At 35.4% G+C, this 19615-nt stretch overlaps 3 protein-coding genes across 3 annotated transcripts in view; 1 reads left to right on the top strand and 2 right to left on the bottom strand.

Moving 5' to 3' along the window:
- The first annotated feature begins 2 nt into the window (after positions 1-2).
- Positions 3-2164, top strand: LOC100633780 (reticulon-3-B-like). Its single transcript, XM_020002534.1, has 9 exons — positions 3-250; positions 474-582; positions 634-705; positions 881-1088; positions 1145-1286; positions 1472-1541; positions 1603-1649; positions 1847-1905; positions 1955-2164. The coding sequence occupies exons 1-9, from the start codon at positions 38-40 to the stop codon at positions 1998-2000; spliced, it is 966 nt and encodes a 321-aa protein (XP_019858093.1). The 5' UTR covers positions 3-37; the 3' UTR covers positions 2001-2164.
- A 519-nt stretch (positions 2165-2683) lies between these two features.
- On the bottom strand, positions 2684-6952 carry LOC100633652 (serine/threonine-protein kinase D1-like). The gene is made up of 11 exons (XM_020002535.1): positions 6680-6952; positions 6238-6396; positions 5009-5241; positions 4887-4959; positions 4655-4818; positions 4492-4596; positions 4148-4331; positions 3887-3962; positions 3735-3841; positions 3534-3619; positions 2684-3449 (listed from the first exon to the last, which is right to left on the bottom strand). The coding sequence occupies exons 1-11, from the start codon at positions 6831-6833 to the stop codon at positions 3012-3014; spliced, it is 1779 nt and encodes a 592-aa protein (XP_019858094.1). The 5' UTR covers positions 6834-6952; the 3' UTR covers positions 2684-3011.
- Positions 6953-15529: 8577 nt separating this feature from the next.
- The window catches only part of LOC109586356 (TNF receptor-associated factor 3-like), a 6812-nt gene continuing 2726 nt past the window's right edge, over positions 15530-19615 (bottom strand). The window contains exons 2-3 of the mRNA XM_020002532.1: positions 19360-19598; positions 15530-16247 (exon numbers count right to left, since the gene is read on the bottom strand). Coding sequence (XP_019858091.1) covers positions 15530-16247; positions 19360-19598 — 957 coding nt within the window. The remainder of the gene's footprint in view (positions 16248-19359; positions 19599-19615) is intronic.

The raw sequence follows: 19615 nt of genomic DNA, 5'->3' as shown, positions 1-19615 counted from the left end.
GTATCTTCTCAGACTTCTAATTTTTTAGACAAGCAGCATGGCTGACGACTATATAGAAGACAGCGAAGGTCCGTTCTCCTCTGGTCCTCCTCCATTTGTACCCTCTGAGGAGTCTAAGGAAAGCCTGACGAGCGAGTACATTAAAGTTGATCACAGAGAAGGAGAGAGCAGCAGCCCAGAGATGATAAGCGGGCCTGAAGATCCAAACGACCCTCTTCTTCCACCTCCCGACCCTCCCTCTCCTCCAAAGGTAGTTGTTATCTTCATATCATATATTTCTCTCTCTCTACTTTTCTCGATTCATCAAATGCGGGTAGTGTCAAGTATTCAAGTCATTGCAATAGCGAGAATACTTTAAAGTTCTTTGATTTCTAACCAATTTAATTAATGCCTATACATGTAAAACAGCTAATAACAAAAATATAATAATTGCTTTTTAGACAGTATGCTTTCCCCTCTTGCTTGCTTTATAGAGGGACCCTTCTCCAGTATCGGGATTTGATCCCCCTCCTTTGATCAGTGGGATTGGAGGAGTTGAAGACATTCCTCCGAAGAGAGACGAAGCCTCATTCTCTAGACCTTGTAAGCAGCCACTACTTTTATTGATAATAATCTTTCTTTATCTGTTACTAGCTCCTAAGCATACTGTGGAGACAGTAAGAGCTGAAGGTTACCTTAGCTTTCTAAATGTCCTTCATCCATTTGGTAAGAAAGAGAGAGTGTGTGAGAGATTAGAGAGATGTGACTGTGTTACTCTACTGGTGATGGGTGTGAAATGGATGAGTAGGATTTGGTTACAGCTCTTATTGAGTTTTGAGAGACCAACTATAATAACAAACTATAAGAAATTCCCCATCTTTTTTTCTCATTCTTTTCATAGTTCTGAATATTATATTTTGGAAGGATATCAAGTTGAGTTCTCTCTCTCTTGTTGTCTGCCTGGTCACGTTGCTCACCCTCTATCTTAATACACTGCTGCACACTGTTGTTCTCATCTTGCTGGCGGCCATGATTGTCTCTCTTATATTCATTGTGACAAAGATTGCCATTGATTCTTTTTATAACAGACAGATAAAGAACCCATTTAGGTAAGGAAGACAAGAAAAGAGAGAGAGAGTTTTTATTTTTAATTTTATTATACCAGTGCCTATTTGGAGTGTCAATTAACTTTTATTAATGAAGAGGCCGCTGTTCTTCTTGTTAAAAGTTGTGTCAAGGACATCAACCATTATGCCAACCTAATCACTAAATTGATCTTCTTTGAGAGCTACATAAGATCTTTAAAGGCAAGCAAAGAGAGAGAAAGAGGGGGGAGAGGGAGAAAAGAATGTATCACATAAAATAACTATGTCCTATGTCAATCATTTGTTTCTATACACGTAATTAGTTGATTATTTCTTGTTAATACGTTTGGCACCTGCCACTGTATTGGAATAGTATAATGTTGGATTGCAATATTTCTTTTCTCTAGTTTGTGGTTTTTCTGTTCCTGGCATCTTATCTCACTAACTGTTTTAGCATCATGACCTTATTGTTCCTTGGTTTGTTAAATAACACTCCTAACTATCATCAGCCCATTCTTTCTCTCTCTTTCTTTTCTAGGGGTTGACATTCTGTTTGGTGTTCCACCTATATACACACACTACCGAGTAAGCCCCTTTAATTAACAGCATTAGTTATCAGAATGACTTAAGGTCACCTTTATGTATTAGAAAAACCACTTAGAAATTGGGGTGATTCTAGAGCTCATTTTGATATGGATTGTATTGCTTAGTTTAACAAAATTGCATTATTTTTCATCCTCTGCTAATAAATAATCACCTCTCTCTTGTTCTTTCCCTTTCAGGTTGTAATTGATCAGTATATAGAGAAGATTGGCTACAAGTTGGCGGAACTCTATCAGAAGTCAGTCCTCGAATTATTGCACTTTCTATTAGTCACTCTCACTCTATAGGGTCTCGGCTAAGATTCCATTCCTTCCCAAATCTAAATCTGATTGACCTTAGAGACTGAGAGAAAGTGTGGCTGTACTTTTAAAGAGTGACATATTGACTTGTTCTTAGATTATTTTCGGATCATTTTTGGTGTGCACATACACACACACACACACACACACACACACACTTAACCTTGTGATAATTAAGAATAATAATAATTATTATAACTAGTCAAAATCCATTGCATTAATGGGGCGAGTACATAATGTATATCACTACTAGTTACATGTGCTATGGTACATGCGTATCTTCAGTTTTAGCTTCCTAGTAGCTGTCTATCATCTGAGCAACACTTGTTTTAATCTAACATTAGTAACGCGGTAGCATTACTAAGTAGGATTCACCCCCAAACAAAATGGCTACCACGACTTTTGCAGCCTTGCTATACCGGGAAAATATATGCAAGTAGTCGTGATGTACATGCCTTGAATTTGTAACTCTCTTCACATAAAGGAGTCGAAAAACATTTTACATCTTTTCTACATCTTGGCTAACACCTCAAACAAGATGCTAACAACAAAACTCGTAACAAATTTAGACAGTACATACCTGTACTTGTATTTGCGGTGAATCACTATTGGTCGTGGTTCATCAACTGATCAGCTAGTGTTAACATGTAGGGCTAGAACACACAGCATGCAATGACTGGTCGTACTGTATTGCCTTGTTCCTTTGTAAACGCATGATTGAAGTGTAAGAATTTTACTATATTTCACAATCAAAATATTATTGAGTTTAAAATGAAAATTAGTGATTGAGGGAAAGAGAGAGAGTGAGTGAGGAATAAAATTGAATTTCAACACAAACACACACACATAAACATTACACATCAGTCCATGACCAGTTCAATAAAAATGAATGACAAGAGAGGAAGAGAGAACATTAAGACGTAAAACAGCACCTGCACTGTCACGCCAGCCACAAAAATAACGATAGATAATAAAAATTGAAAACAACAACAACAACGACGGTGATAATAAATAATAATAATAATAATAATAATAATAATAATAATTAGACAGTACTAACAGTGTAACCAACTCTTTTAGCATGAGCTTCTATGTCGCTTAGTTTAATTGCAACACCCTCCTTCTCTTTCCTTCCTGCCTTTAAATCAGTCGAATCCTTATCTTTACTACTTCTGTTATTTGTTGGAGCTGGAGGGCCAGGATTAACTAGTGTAGAAGAAGGTGGAGGGTTACTGCTAGGAGGAGGAGGAGGTTTAGCAACAGCGACTGTAGTGGCTATGGAGGGAACGTTTGAGCGATGGGGGTCATCTAGAATTTGGATATTTTTGTAGACGTGGTGACTGAATTTCTTTTCTTTTTTTAGTACTAGGGGGTGGGGTTTAGCACCTTGCTGTGCCCACCAGGCATCCTCTGTCTCGTGAGTGAGGTAACGAATGTCTAGACGTCCTTCTAATTCACAAACATCTTCGTATAATCTTATATCCTAAAAGAAGAAGACCAATAATGAATTAAGAGCATACTTCATTTAATAATTACTCAACTATTTTAGTTAATGTATGTAACTTACTCTAAGCCAAATGTGATTAAGTGCCTGTGTTGTCTTAAATCTTGACCGTCTGTTTATTTGTAATAATTTAGAAACTAAATCGATTGCTGTTAAAACAAAAAACAATAATAAAGCAATATCCTTCTTCTCTATTTCCTTCCCCTTCTCTTCTCTCTCTCTTTCTCTGTCTCTCTCTCCCTTTCTCCCCCTCTCTCTTTTTACCCTCTTGTGTTATGGCAGCCCATGGATCAGGCGGATACATGAAGGCAGCATTGTGGATCTGATCAGAAATCTCTTCGTCTTCATTGAAAGGGAATGTACCACTCAAACTATACACATAATATTAGGTAGAGTAATGGTTCATGGTGGCATACCTCACGTATATAATGACCCCAACAGACCAAAGGTCCAATGAACGATTGTAGCCTTCATTCTTGAGTACTTCAGGAGCTGAAATGGTGGGAGTACATGTAATTTAAATAGAAACAAACTCTCACTCTCTCTTTCTCACTTTGCCCAGGGTTAAATGTACATGTATAATGACATTAAAGTATTCTTATTTGGCAAGTATTATTACTACAAATGTACCCAATTCTTTTTACATTTACTGATACACACATATCCTCCTCCTTTACCCAGATAAGCAGGTGTTCCTACTATTGACTTTCTAAAGGACTTCTCTCCAATTATTCTTGCAAATCCAAAGTCGCACAGTTTGACTTGAGGCATCCCGGACTCTGAAGTGAGGAGAACATTCTCCGGCTTGAGGTCACAATGAACAATGTCTTTCTTATGGAGATACTGGAGTGCTGCCAGTATCTGAGAGAGAGACAGAGAGACAGAGAGATAGACAGAGAGACAGAGACAGAGACAGAGACAGAGAGAATGACACAAAGAGAGGGGGAGACAAGCGTGAGGTCACTGCAATTTTAATTATGATTTTTATTTAAAATTCAATTTTAAAATAGAAGTTGCATACTTGGTAGACGAGGAATTTGGTGACCCTCTCTGAGAGTCGACTGTTGGGGCTACTCAATATCATCTCCAACATGTCACCATTCATCTTCTCCATAGCAATATATATCTGAGTAATAAAATATAAAAATAACAACATTAATATAACTATAGTGTCATTGTCGTACTTTTTCTGGTGTTTCAAACATTTGTTCAAGATAAATGATTCCAGGATGATCAAGAAACTGGAGTATTGTGACCTCCTGCCTTAGGGCTGTGTCCTGTTTGTGGGGGAACCTTAACTTGTCAATGACTTTAATGGCAACACTCTTCCCTGTAGTTCTGTTCTGACCTGAAGAAAGAATGAGCATAGTTTATTAGGAGGAATATCTGCATAAATATATATATATATATGAGTACCTCCAAATACAGTACCAAACTGCCCAGAGCCAAGTATTTCTTCAGGGAATATTTGATACATTTGACTTACATCCTGCAAGAAAAATGAGAGATAAAGATGGACATTATCTCTTCTCTCTCACCATTTTTGTTTCAATTTTAGGTTTCATTGCTGCCCTGACAGGTATTGCAGGCGGAGACTGTTTGACGGCTCTAAAGGATCCTCTGAAGGACCCACGACCAGTGGAGGTGTGGTGGGGAGGTCTTGAAGCGTTTCTGAAAGATCCTTTGGTACCTCTGAAAGAACCTTTTAAAGAGGAACCTCTCCTTCCCCTGAAGGATGAAGGTCTGACTATAGCAGCACCTGGTACTCCAACTAGAGAGGGAGGAAGAGAATGTAATGTGCTGTCATAATGATTTTTAGTAAGTTCAAACTTCAAAGGGCATAACTTAAGAACCATTTCATAGCAATTCAAGTACATGCACATGTACACTGGTTTTTTCCAAAAAATGGCTCCGAAATCACCTCCAATTTTTATTACATTTTTTGATACATATTGATGTCCTTATGCTGTGTAGAAAGTTTGGGCTGATTCTGACTTCAATTTCTTGAGTTATGGCCATTTAAAAAAATTGGCCAATTTCTGAAAAATTCCCTGTACTATAGCCCATGGTTTTTTTTAAAAAATGGCTCCGAAATCACCTCCAATTTTTATTACATTTTTTGATACATATTGATGTCCTTATGCTGTGTAGAAAGTTTGGGCTGATTCTGACTTCAATTTCTTGAGTTATGGCCATTTAAAAAAATTTGGCCGATTTCTGAAAAATTCCCTGTACTATAGCCCATGGTTTTTTCAAAAAAATGGCTCTGAAATCACCCTGAATTTTTATTACATTTTCTGATACATATTGATGTCCTTATGCTGTGTAGAAAGTTTGAGCTAATTCCGACTTGAATTTCTTGAGTTATGGCCATTTAAAAAAATTGGCCAATTCCTGAAAAATTCCCTGTATTATATATAGCCCATGGTTTTTTCCAAAAAATGGCTCCGAAATCACCCCCAATTTTATTACATTTTCTAATACATATTGATGTCCTTATGCTGTGTAGAAAGTTTGAGCTGATTCCGACTTCAATTTCTTGAGTTATGGCCATTTTAAAAATAGGCCAAATTCTGAAATATACATATAGCCCATGCTTTTTTCAAAAAATGGCTCCAAAATCACACTCAATTTTTATTAGACATTCTGATACATATTAGTGTTTGAGCTGACTCTGAGCTCAAACTTTCAAGCTACATGCATGACCACTGAAAAATATACTTGTGGCATATTTTGTATGGATTTTAGGGTTTAGTGTTTTCCTTACTATCAGCTAGACTCCCCATTGATGCTTGAGGTGTTATTGGCATCAGTGCACTGTGGAGCCCTTCCTCCCAACTGAGAGCTACTGTGAGTCCCACTCCTATCTCCTCTAACTGATTCAATGACATGTGGGATACATTACAGAGTATATTAGGACCTAGTGCTATTGGAGGAAAAGAGAGAGGGGGAGAGGAGAGAGAGACAGAGAGACAGAGAGAGACAGAGAAAGAGATAGAGAGAGAGACAGAGAGACAGAGAGAGACAGAGAGACAGAGAGACAGAGAGAGAGACAGAGAGACAGAGAGAGAGACAGAGAGAGAGAGACAGAGAAACAGAGAGAGAGAGAGAGAGAAAGAGAAAGAGAAGAAAATAGAATAACAGAAGCAATACAATACATGTAAAATTCTTTAAATATTTCCAGTACATTCCTAGAGTCAAATCCTAACCTCCTTCAGTTTGTTTTGGTGGGTTCAAATCCTCGGGCACTGCCCCTGCCATGTCCACGCCCACGTAATAAGTACAGCTAGAGGTCACAATCTCAAAGACGTGAGGAGGTGAGAGGGGATAGAGGGCGTGGTTTACCATTGGATCGACGGCCATTATATCAGCAAGCTGTATCTCTTTGTAGTAATGAGAGGACTCGCTGTCTTTGTACAATGTAAGGGTCTTTGTATCTAGCCTCCAAAAATGTTTCTTTCTCTAAAATAAAAAGTAATATAAAAATTGTTTAATCTCTTTTGACCCCCTCTCTCTCTGTTTGTCTCTCTCTCTCTCTGTCTCTCTCTCCTTCCCTCCCTCCCTCTCTCTCTTGTCAATTCTACCAGGTGTGCCATGGGGGTACTGTATTAAATTGATTTTCAAGGATTTTATTTTTGCGATTCAGAAAAGAATTTGCAAAATTTGCAACCCTTTAAAAAAACCACTTATACGGTATTTATACACTATATATTATTACTGAGCATAAATAGTGACTGGAATGCTATTAAAAATATCATGAGACAACTGTTTATTTAAACAATAGTAGTTATTAATTAACATCAAACTAATGCATACTAGTACAAATTGTGACAGTATCAACAATACGCCGACACCTGCGGAACTTTATTTCAATTACTCCTCGTGGTACAGTAAATTTATCATATCCATTCTGCTTGATCCCATTAAGACTATCATGAGGTAATGGTTTATAAGTGTCCACTACTAATTGTGTAGCTTCAGCTCCACACTTTGCAAAAAAAACTTTAGGAAGTTTTGATTTGAAATGATCAAATTTTCCTTCATGAAACGCAAGAAATAAAAAGTAATCTGGAGTATTACCAAGAAGACCATTCACCATCACTCTAGCCGACATGTGCCGACCAAATGCATTCGAATAAAAATGAACTGCTGGTCTTCCTTGAGTAACATCAACTGGTAGTACGGGATACTCATGACATGGACGAGTCTTCAAATCTGATAGTTCCTTTTTCATTTGTTCGTTCTCTTTCTTCAATTGTCCACAAGCTACAGCTAATAGTGTCATGTGTTTAGTATCAGCAGTGTGTACATGTACATCTTTACGTAATGGCTTATCATTACAACCAGCCCAACTAAACACACAATCTACTGGCTCTAATGGACACTGGTGACTAATGTGAGCAGAAAGAACATGACGTGGCATAGTATTCAACGTACAGTTATTGGGACAGTGAATCGGGTAATCTGCACAATCATTATAATGGCCCATTGTTATAGAGAGGTATGTGCCATCTTTCCAACAGTATTGGCATCTGAACAGTCGGTGAGGACACTCATCATGTTCATGATAATCAAGATATCTACGTTCATTTCTCACTTGACATTCCTCATATCGACACTTTACTTCTTCATATTGACATTCTCCATCTCTCTTCCCTTTATTAAGATGAGTAGATATGTCTCTTAAATCTCCTCTCCATTGACATCTTTGATTACTGCAGTAGACCTCCAATCCATTGATGATACGTGAACAGTCAGCTTCCATTACTAGCTTTTACTCTCTCAATATACAAGACCCACAGAAATTATGTCCACAGCAGAATGAGCAGATGAGGATCTGTCAAAATATTACTGGAGATACTAAGACAACTGAGCTATTGTGGAATCATGTGACCCTATACCACATTACCACTTCCTGTGATTGTTATGATTATCATGTAATAGACCTATTGTTTATACTCATTCAAGTCCTATCATTATTAATCATTCTTTGTATATAAAGTTCTAATGATTTCCATGTGCACATGAGCTACTTTTTGTGATGATAAAACTATGCAGTGCTATTTGGACTATTTCCTGTTCAGAATAAGAAACTGTGACACAAAAATCAAGTATATTAAATTAGGTTTAACAGTGCTGAAGAAGATCAAACCACTTTTTGAATTTTGATTATTATAGCAAAATCAGTATTTATTATTAGAGAATGAGAGTTTTGCATTAAGTGTGAGATTATAAGAGCACTGTTATTTTCATTAAATTAATTGTTATAAAATTAAAATTGACAGCAGTAAAGTATACCGGCGTAGCTATTATAGTCATTACTTGGTATAAAAAGTTACATTTTTTAGTTTCCTAATTGTGTATGTTGGAATCACACCTAATTGTATTTTGATTACTCCTTGTGGTAGTCTAGCATCATCAAACCTTGTGATCCTATTAAGAGCATTATGAGGTAATTCTTGATAAGTAGCTTCAGTGTCTACTATTAGCGGAATATGTTGATCATTATATGTTGCAAATATTTTGTCAAGTTTTGGATTGAATAAGTCAAATTTTCCTTCATGAAATGCAAGTAAAGCAAAAACCAAGACCTCATTTTTTGACCGAACCATCTCCACTATTCTAGCTGACATGTGCCGACCACATGCACTGGTATAAAAATGAACTGCTACACTTTTTTCTCTAATATTAATTGGTAGTAATGGATTATCAGCTGTGATAGAGCCAATGAAATATTTTAAATATGTATTTTCTTTTCTTAGCTTTTCTACATCTTTTTTGATTTCTTCTGTTATTTTTTCACTTTCTTCTTTTATTATTGCAATTTCTTTTGTAGATTCTTCTTTTATTTGTTCATTTTCCTTCTTCAATTGTCCACAAGCTACAGCTAATAGTGTCATGTGTTTAGTATCAGTAGTGTGTACATGTACATCTTTACGTAATGGCTTATCATTACAACCAGCCCAACTAAACACACAATCTACTGGCTCTAATGGACACTCACTGATGTGAGCAGTGAGACCACCTCGTGGCATAGTATTTGACGAACATTTATTGGGACAAGTAGCAGGATACTGCCTGCATTCCTCATAATGATCCTTTGTAATAGAGAGGAACGTACCTTTACTACTGCAGTATTGGCATTGAAATGGACGTTGATAACATTCTTTATCTTCATGATCCTTAAGATATCTACATTGCTTTCTCTCTTGACATTTCTCATATCGACACTTTACTTCTTCATATTGACATTCTCCTTCTCTCTAATTCTCTTTATTAAGATGAGTAGACATATTCTTCAATTCTCCTTCCCATTGACATCCTTTCTCCTTATTACTGCAGTAGACCTCCAATCCATTGATAATACGAAGTCGCTCTTTATTAACCATAACTTGATATTCCTTCTCTTTACACATAGGACAAGATCCATTACTAGCTTTTACTCTCTCAATACAAGACCCACAGAAATTATGTCCACAGCAGCTCACCAGATGAGGATCTGTCAAGATATTAAAACAAACTGGACACTCTATCTCCACATGTTTGGGCAATTCTTGAGCAAATGAAAGCTCTTCTTTAGCCATTGCTACTGGCAACTCCCTTAAACTAATTGCTTGTACAGTTACTGTATCCAATGGTAACAGATTAATGAATATACTTACTCATCTGATATTAAAGTAGATTCATTTGTCACTGACTCTAATGCTACTTGATACCTTTTATCTACAAAATTTTAATTTGTTGAACTGAATTTTGTATCAATAATAACGGTAATTGACAGCAATAAAGAATGATTTGTATAGATTGTAGCAGAATTAACTGTGCCAATTTTCGGAAAAAAAGCAAAGGCTCTAGCCCATGCTTTTTCCAAAAAATGACCCCAAATTTTTATTACCATGTTGATGTCCTTGTAAAAAGTTTGAGTTGATTCTGACAAATATTTTTTGAGTTATGGCCATTAGGAAATTGGCAAATTTTTGAAAAAGCAAAGGGTATAACCCAGATCATGCTAAAGTTACATGAACTTTTGTTTAGAGCAATTTGAAAAGACATTTTTTGATTTTAAGTTTGTGGGCTTTGCTCTTATTAATTAAGAATTTTGAGGTTGCTTGTAGCATAGCATTACTAGGACTATAAGTTAGCTCTTGCATGCTGCATGAAGCTTCATTCTGTCATTTAACATGATTAGAGCATTTTGTGGTATTTATTTATCTCCATTGAGTATCACTTTATATAATAATTAAATTAACATTGAAAATAATAAAATACAATGTATATAGATACACACTGTCATTACTGAGTATAAATTGTAGCTCTATTACTACTATATAACAATAAAACGTGTAAGTCATATTCACCTACATTTATTTTAATAACTCCTTCTGGTACAGTAGTATCATCATTGCTCCACTCGATGCCATTAAGAATATCATGAGGTAGTAGTTTATAAGTAGCTTCAGTGTCTACTAGCAATGCAATATCTTTATCTTTTAACTTTGCAAATATTTTTGAAAGTTTTGGTTTGAATTTTATTTCATGAAATGCAAGTAACATGAAGAAGTTAGCAAACCTACGTGTACGTGTCTCAAAAGTATTTGCCATTTTACTAGTCCCACTCCTTCTAATGACTTTTTCAGTAATGTGTTTAACATCCCCTCTCATTATTCTAGCTGACATGTGCCAACCACATGCACCAGTATAGAAATGAACTGCTTCACTTCCTACTGTAACATCAATTGGTAATAATGGATAGGAATCATTAGCTAGAGCAGAATGAACACGATAATTAAAACGAGCATCTTCTTTTGTTAACTTTTCTATTTCCTTCTTCATTTTCTCATTTTCTTCTTTTACTTGTTCATTTTCTTTCTTCAATTGTCCACAAGCTACAGCTAATAGTGTCATGTGTTTAGTATCAGCAGTGTGTACATGTACATCTTTACGTAATGGCTTATCATTACAACCAGCCCAACTAAACACACAATCTACTGGCTCTAATGGACACTCATTGATATGAGCAGTGAGACTACCTTGTGGCATATTAGTAGACACACATTTATTGGGACAAGTAACAGGATACTGACTGCATTCCTCATAATGATCCTTTGTAATAGAGAGGAACGTACCTTTACTCCAGCAGTATTGGCATTGAAATGGACGTTGAGGGCATTCTTTATCTTCATGATCTTTGAGATATCTACGTTGCTTTTTCTCTTGACAATTCTCATATTGACAGTTTACTTCTTCATATTGACATTCTCCTTCTCTCTTCTCTTTATTAAGATAAGTAGACATTTCCTTTAGTTCTCTTTTCCATTGACATCCTTTCTCCTTATTACTGCAGTAGACCTCCAATCCATTGATAATACGTGAACACTTCTTATCGATAAATGATTGATATTCCTTCTCTTTACACATAGGACAGGATCCATTACTAGCTTTTACTCTCTCAATACAAGACCCACAGAAATTATGTCCACAGCAGCTTACAATATGAGGATCTGTCAAGATATTAAGACAAACTGGACACTCTATCTCCACATGCTGTGATTTTAATCATTATTAGTTACTCTTAACACTATTACATTATTGTTTGCATCTAATGTAAACTGACTTTAAGAATTTTTAATCTTTTATACTTATAGTAAAGCTTCAAAAGTCAACACAAGAATTAATAAATACATGTTACACATCATCAGATTAAATCAGTAAAGTCTCGATAATGCATGTATCTTCATTAGTTTCTTTGTGAGTCTAACTAAACACACAATCTACTGGCTCTAATGGACACTGGTGATTAATGTGAGCAGAAAGAACATGATGTGGCATGGTATTCAACGCTCAGTTATTGGGACAATGAATCGGGTAATCTGCACAATTATTATACTTGTAATAGAAAGGTATGTGCCATCTTTCCAACAGTATAATTGTCCTCAGAGACCATTCAGATGCCAATAGATAGTATTGGCATCCGAACCATCTCTGAGGAAATTCTTTATCTTCATGATATACTTAAGGTATTTATGTTGCTTAAACTTGGTTCCTCTCTTGACACTTTACTTCCCCTTTCTGGCCTTTAATAATTTGAATAAGTACAAACTACTAATTTTTTTGGCTAGAAGACAAAATGCCTCATTAATGTTGTAGTTTTCAGTATCATGAGTGTTGTTTATTTAATTTCCCACTCTTTTACTAATGCTACCAGTTTTTCAGATTTTGACATTTGCTTTGCTGGCAGCAGCTATTATGACTGGTATGTTTTATATTTTTTTCAAAAATTGCCTTGGCTGTTGCCATCTGGTTACTGATCTGCAATAGCTTCCTTGGAAATGTCAGTGACAATAATAAATGGATCATGAATTTAATTGCATAGGAGAAGGCTGAATTTACCCAATCCCATTCCTGCTACTGAAGATTGTCTAATTCTTCCTTGATGCAAGACAATTTGCTATTTGTTTGCATAATTATTAATTTTGATTACATTCAGATAAAATGGTACTAAGCTTTTGTCGTGACCTTTTTCGTATTGACATTCTCCATTTCTCTTCTCTTTTCTAAGATGAGTAGATATACATGTATTCTTCAAATCTCCTTTCCATTGACATCTCTGATTACTGCAGTAGACCTCCAATCCATTGATGATACATGAACAGTCAGCTTCCATTACTAGCTTTTACTCTGTCAGTACAAGAGCCACAGAAGTTATGTCCACAGCAGCTCACCAGATGAAGATCTGTCAAGATATTAAGACAAACTGGACATTCTACTGTATCTCCACATGCTCTGGCAATTCTTTAGCAAAAGAAACCTCATCTTTACTGAACTGAGCCATGGTGGAATGGCTATCATGTGACCCTATATATACACCACTTCCTGTGATTGTTAGGGCCTATAGATCTATTACTGATACTACATCAAATTCGAACTATATTGATTGCTTGTTATAACAGTCACAAGAAAAGTAGCTCATGTGCATATATACTAGGTAATAGAATTAAGACTCTTAAATATGAGATACCGTACTGTGTGATGTACCATACACATCTGGTATACTGCTGTTATACCAATAAAACAAATGATGGTAACTAATTGAAGAAACCAATTTGTGTTGGCTGTTTAACCTTTTATATATACTAGTAAAACTTGAAACATCACCAGAGCAGATTCTAGTAATCTCCCTAATCTCAAGATGCATGAATGTATTTATTTATATTTGTGTCGTAATGTACATGTACCACTTTGAAACCATTTTCCATTAGCTTTGTTATGTACCCATAACTATGGTATAGTCTTTTTATGTATATGGGTTTCATTGTTTTTAAGTGCCCCCCAATAAAAATTGATATTGATTTTGTTCAGCTAAAATTATTATTGATCAATTATTAAAAAATTAATGTGCATCTATCACTATTTTGAATAAATTACAACAGGGTTACTAAGTTCACAATTTGAATTCATGATGCCTATTTTTATTTTAATTACCCCATGTGGTACAGCAATATGAAAGTCAGTTACCCTATTAAGAATATCACTAGGTAATTGTACATAAGTCGCTTCAGTGTCTTTTATTAATGGAGTAGCTATACCATCATAATCTGCAAATATTTTAGGAAGTTTTGAGTTTATTTGTAATCTGTCGAACTTTCCTTCATGAAATGCCAGTAATACATGGAGATCTGTTGTAGAAAACGGACCATGACTTTTTCTCCCTATCACAATTTTAGCTGACATGTGTTGACCACATGATCCAGTGTAAAAATGATCCGGTGCTTCTAATTGTGCTATTTTAATTTTTTTACCTGGTTCTAAACCATATCTAATGTGAATGGGCAGCAATGGATATGCATCACCAGGTATGGTTTGGTGGAGGTGATGCTTTAAATGTGAGTTTTCTTCTTTTAGGGTCTCTACTTGTTTCATCATCTCCTGCACTTCGTTTGTAGTTTCTTCTTTAATTTTCTCATTTTCTTCTGCTATTTGTTCATTTTCTTCCTTCAATTGTCCACAGGCTGCAGCTAATAGTGTCATGTGTTTAGTATCAGCAGCATGTTCATGTACATCTTTACGTAATGGCTTATCATTACAACCAGCCCAACTAAACACACAATCTACTGGCTGCAATGGGCACTGATAATCAATGTGAACTGAGAGAACATGACGTGGCATAGCATTCAACGTACAGCTATTGGGACAATGAACTTGAGCTACACAATTATGGTAATGGTCCCTTGTAATAGAGAGGTATGTGCCATCTTTCCAACAGTATTGGCATCTGAACGGTCTGTGAGGAGTGAGGACATTCGTTACCTTCATGATACTTGAGGTATCTACGTTGCTTTCTCTCTCTGCAGCTTGTGTATTTACACTTTACTTCTTCATATTGACATTCTCCGTTTCTCTTCTCTTTTCTAAGATGAGTAGACCTATTTTTCAGTTCTCCTTTCCATTGACATCCTTTCCTCTGATTTTTGCAGCAGACCTCCAATCCATTGATAATATGTGAAGGCCTAAATGCTTCCATTACTAACTTTTACTCTCTCAATACAAGACCCACAGAGATTTTGTCTACAGCAGCTCACCAGATGAGGATCTGTCAAGATATAATAAACTGGCCCCTCTATCTTGACATTTTGAACTGGGTCATTGTGGAATCATATGACCCTATACCACATTACCACTTCCTGTGATTGTTATCATGTCACATAGACCTCAGTATTACCGTAGATATTAGTCACTCAGTTATTCTAAGTCCCATAATATTAGTTTCTTTGTGTTGGTTTCCTTGTGTACTTGAACTACTTTTTATTATAATAAACCACAGCTTATAGATTAATAATTATTTGGTTGAAAATCACTTATTAATATTATATTAGTCATGCTTTCTTAGTAATACCAAAATTAGAGAAATTATATTGGTGGATTCACTGTTTTGGAATAAATGGCCAATATTCAATTTGTTGCTAATGTTCAATATGGTACCGGGCTACCCATTTATAATTTTCTCAATTGTCAGGAAGAAAAAAACAGCTAAATTTTGTAAAATCAATAATAAAGTTAAGTTAATGATTAAAATAATGAACTACTCTGTATAAATAAATCATAGCAGATTCAATAGCAAAATTTGCATATCTTTTTAATTCTGTTTTAATTACTCCTTGTGGTAGGGTACCCTCACAGCTGATAATGAAATCAAGAGTATGATAATGTAATTGTTCATAAGTAGCTTCAGTGTCATCTATTAATGGTACATCTGTATCTACTTTGACAGCTCTTTCTAGTCCTGGGGGCCACACTACAGCTGAATATGTTAGCTTTCCAAATATCTTAGGTAGCTTTGGTGAAGATTTATCAAATTGGCCTTCATGAAATGCAAATAGCATGAAGGAATATCCATCCCATTCATTACCCTGTGTCATTAGTCTAGCTGACATGTGCCGACCACATGCACCAGTATAGAAATGAACTGGTTCACTTCCTTTGGTAATATCAATTGGTAGTAATGGATATGGATCATCAGCTATGGCATTGTGAATATTAAGAGTGTCACATTTTAATGTTACCACTTCTTCTTTTATTAGTTCATTTTCTTTCTTCAAGTGTCCACAAGCTACAGCTAATAGTGTCATGTGTTTAGTATCAGCAGTGTGTACATGTACATCTTTACGTAATGGCTTATCATTACAACCAGCCCAACTAAACACACAATCTACTGGCTCTAATGGACACTCATTGATATGAGCAGTGAGACTACCGCGAGGCATTTTAGTAGACACACATTTATTGGGACAAGGAACAGGATACAGCAAGCATTTCTCATAATGATCCTTTGTAATAGAGAGGAACGTACCTTTACTACTGCAGTATTGGCATTGAAATGGACGTTGAGGGCATTCTTTATCTTCGTGACACTTAAGATATCTACGTTGCTTTCTCTCTAAACATTTTTTATATTTACATTTTGTGTTTTGATATCGACATTCTCCTTCTCTCTTCTCTTTACTAAGATGAGTAGACATATTCTTCAATTCTCCTTTCCATTGACATCCTTTCTCCTTATTACTGCAGTAGACCTCCAATCCATTGATGATGCGTGAACACTTCTTGTCAGGTATTGCTTGATATTCCTTCTCTTTACACATAGGACAGGATCCATTACTAGCTTTTACTCTCTCAATACAAGACCCACAGAAATTATGTCCACAGCAGCTCACCAGATGAGGATCTGTCAAGATATTAAAACAAACTGGACACTCTATCTCCACATGCTTAGGAAGATCCTCAACAAAAGAAAGCTCTTCTTTACTGAACTGAGCCATTATTACTATGATGATATCAAGGACTATATAAGGATGAAGTATTTAATTTGACTTGTTTGTATCAACTCTGTGTACATGTGACTGTTATGACAAGCAATTGAATCATCATTTTTGTCTGCATATACATGTACTTACTACATTATATTTGTAGGCATAATGTCTAATAGCATTAATGAGCATGAACAGAGATGATGGAAGGAATAGAGTTAATATTAATAGTAAAATATTAATTTTTAATTACTTCTCAAGCTGGCCCTATCAGGAATATTGTGAGGTAATTCTTTGTAATTACCTTCAGTGTCTTTTATTAATGGAATATTGTTATCACAAAACTTTGTAAGCATTTTAGGAGCTCTCTGTTTAGATTTTCTTTTTGAAATGCAAGCATCATAACTGCATCATAGAATAGAAAATGGTGTCTTGTTATTAAAATTCTAGTTGACATGTGTAAAGTAGTCCAATACATGTCTGGGGTCATTTTTGCATTATAAAAATGCTGTTTTATAGCTTTTCATCTCTATACATTATACAATGACTAATGACTTACTGAGTAGCTATATATCATATGTTAATGACGTCATTCAAAGACACCAACAGAGCTATAAAACACTGCATTGTACATGTATATACACTACAAATTTAAATTGTTTTGCCTTTAATGCATGTAGTCTTATACTGTTGTACTGTTTGGACTATTTTAATGTTAAAGAGGGCTAGCACCAAATCAAGGAAAACTAAATTTAACTGTGCCCATTGAAATGAAATAAGACATACTAATTTTTGTTTGTATCTTATTTTTGGAAGAGAATGGCAGCTTAATATGGCATGAAATATAAATTTTTATACCAATAAACTATATAAAATAAAGTAGTAATATCCTAATGCACTATCTCTAGTTATTACTTAGCATATATTGTGATATTTTTAACAAACCTCAATGTATACATTGGGATTGTGGCTATTTTTATTCTAATTACTCCTTGTGGCAGCAGTCTAGAATCATCACAGCTTGTGATAGTATTAAGAACGTCATGAGGCAATCGTTGATAAGTAGCTCCAGTGTCTTCTATTAATGGAATATGTTGATCATTGAATGCTGCAAATATCTTGTGAAGTTTTGGATCCAATTTATCAAATTTTCCTTCCTGAAACGCAAGCAATACAAACATTTTCAGCAAAGCAATGGACTGAAACCCTTCCATTGCTCTAACTGACATGTGCCGACCACATGCACTGGTATAAAAATGAATTGCATCACTTTTTTAATATCAATTGGTAATGATGGATGATCAGCTATGGCATAGCAAATGCGGTATTTGAAATCTGTGTTTTCTTTTCTTAGCTTTTCTATCTCTTCTTTGATTTCTTCTTTTATTTTTGCTTTTTCTTTTTTGATTTCTTCTTTTATCTGTTCATTTTCTTTCTTCAATTGTCCACAAGCTACAGCTAATAGTGTCATGTGTTTAGTATCAGCAGTGTGTACATGTACATCTTTACGTAATGGCTTATCATTACAACCAGCCCAACTAAACACACAATCTGCTGGCTGCAATAGACTGAGCCATTGTAAGATCATGTGATCCTATACCACTTCCTGTGATTGTTATCATGTCTTATAGACCTTTTGCTTATGTTATGATAAACTATGTAGTGCTGTTTGGACTATTTCCTGTTCAGAATAAGAAACCATAACACAAAATCAAGCAATTTATTGTCAAATCACTTGTGATTAGTATTATTATATCTTGGTATTTTGGAAGAGACTAAGAGGTTTACGTGAAATTTTAAGAGAATAATTAAAATTAAAATTAAAATTAACAATTGTTATGCACACCATCATTACCAGTCATCACATGGTATAAATTGTGACAAGTTTACGATGCCTCATTATATAGGTTGGAATTGTGCCTAATCTTATTACAATTACTCCTTGTGGCAATGCAGCAAAACTGATGTTATCAAGAATATCATGAGGTACTTTTATATAATTTGCATCAGTGTCTATTATTAACGGTATATCTTGATCATTATATGTCGCAAGTATCATGTGAAGTTTTGGATTGAAAATATCAAATTTTCCTTCATGAAATGCAAGTAAACCAGCAACCATGACCTCATTTCTGGATATAAGCACTTCCATGATTTTAGCTGACATGTGCCGACCACATGCACTGGTGTAAAAATGAACTGCTTTACTTCCTTCTCTAATCTCAACTGGCAATAATGGATGATCAGCTATGGAAGAGCAAAGGAGATTTTTTAAAATTGTATTTTCATTTGTCAGCTTTTTTATATCTTCCTTTGTTTCTTCTTTTATTATTGCAATTTCTCTTGTCATTTCTTCTTTCGTCTTCTCATTTTCTTCTTTTATTTGTTCATTCTCTTTCTTCAATTGTCCACAAGCTACAGCTAATAGTGTCATGTGTTTAGTATCAGCAGTGTGTACATGTACATCTTTACGTAATGGCTTATCATTACAACCAGCCCAACTAAACACACAATCTACTGGCTCTAATGGATACTCATTGATATGAGCAGTGAGACTACCTCGTGGCATAGTATTTGATGAACATTTATTGGGACAAGTAACAGGATACTGCCTGCATTCCTCATAATGATCCTTTGTAATAGAGAGGAACGTGCCTTCTTCCCCACAGTATTGGCATTGAAATGGACGGTAAGGGCATTCTCTATCTTCATGATCTTTGAGATATCTACGTTGCTTTCTCTCTTGACATTTCTCATATCGACACTTTACTTCGTCATATTGACATTCTCCTTCTCTCTTCTCTTTATTAAGATGAGTAGACATATTCTTCAATCTCCTTT

Source organism: Amphimedon queenslandica, unplaced genomic scaffold (genome assembly GCF_000090795.2).
Source record: "Amphimedon queenslandica unplaced genomic scaffold, v1.1 AMPQUscaffold_12893, whole genome shotgun sequence".
Classification (NCBI taxonomy): Eukaryota; Metazoa; Porifera; class Demospongiae; order Haplosclerida; family Niphatidae; genus Amphimedon; species Amphimedon queenslandica.
Note: the sequence above shows the minus strand (reverse complement) of the source record. Positions and strands in the feature narration are given on the sequence as shown.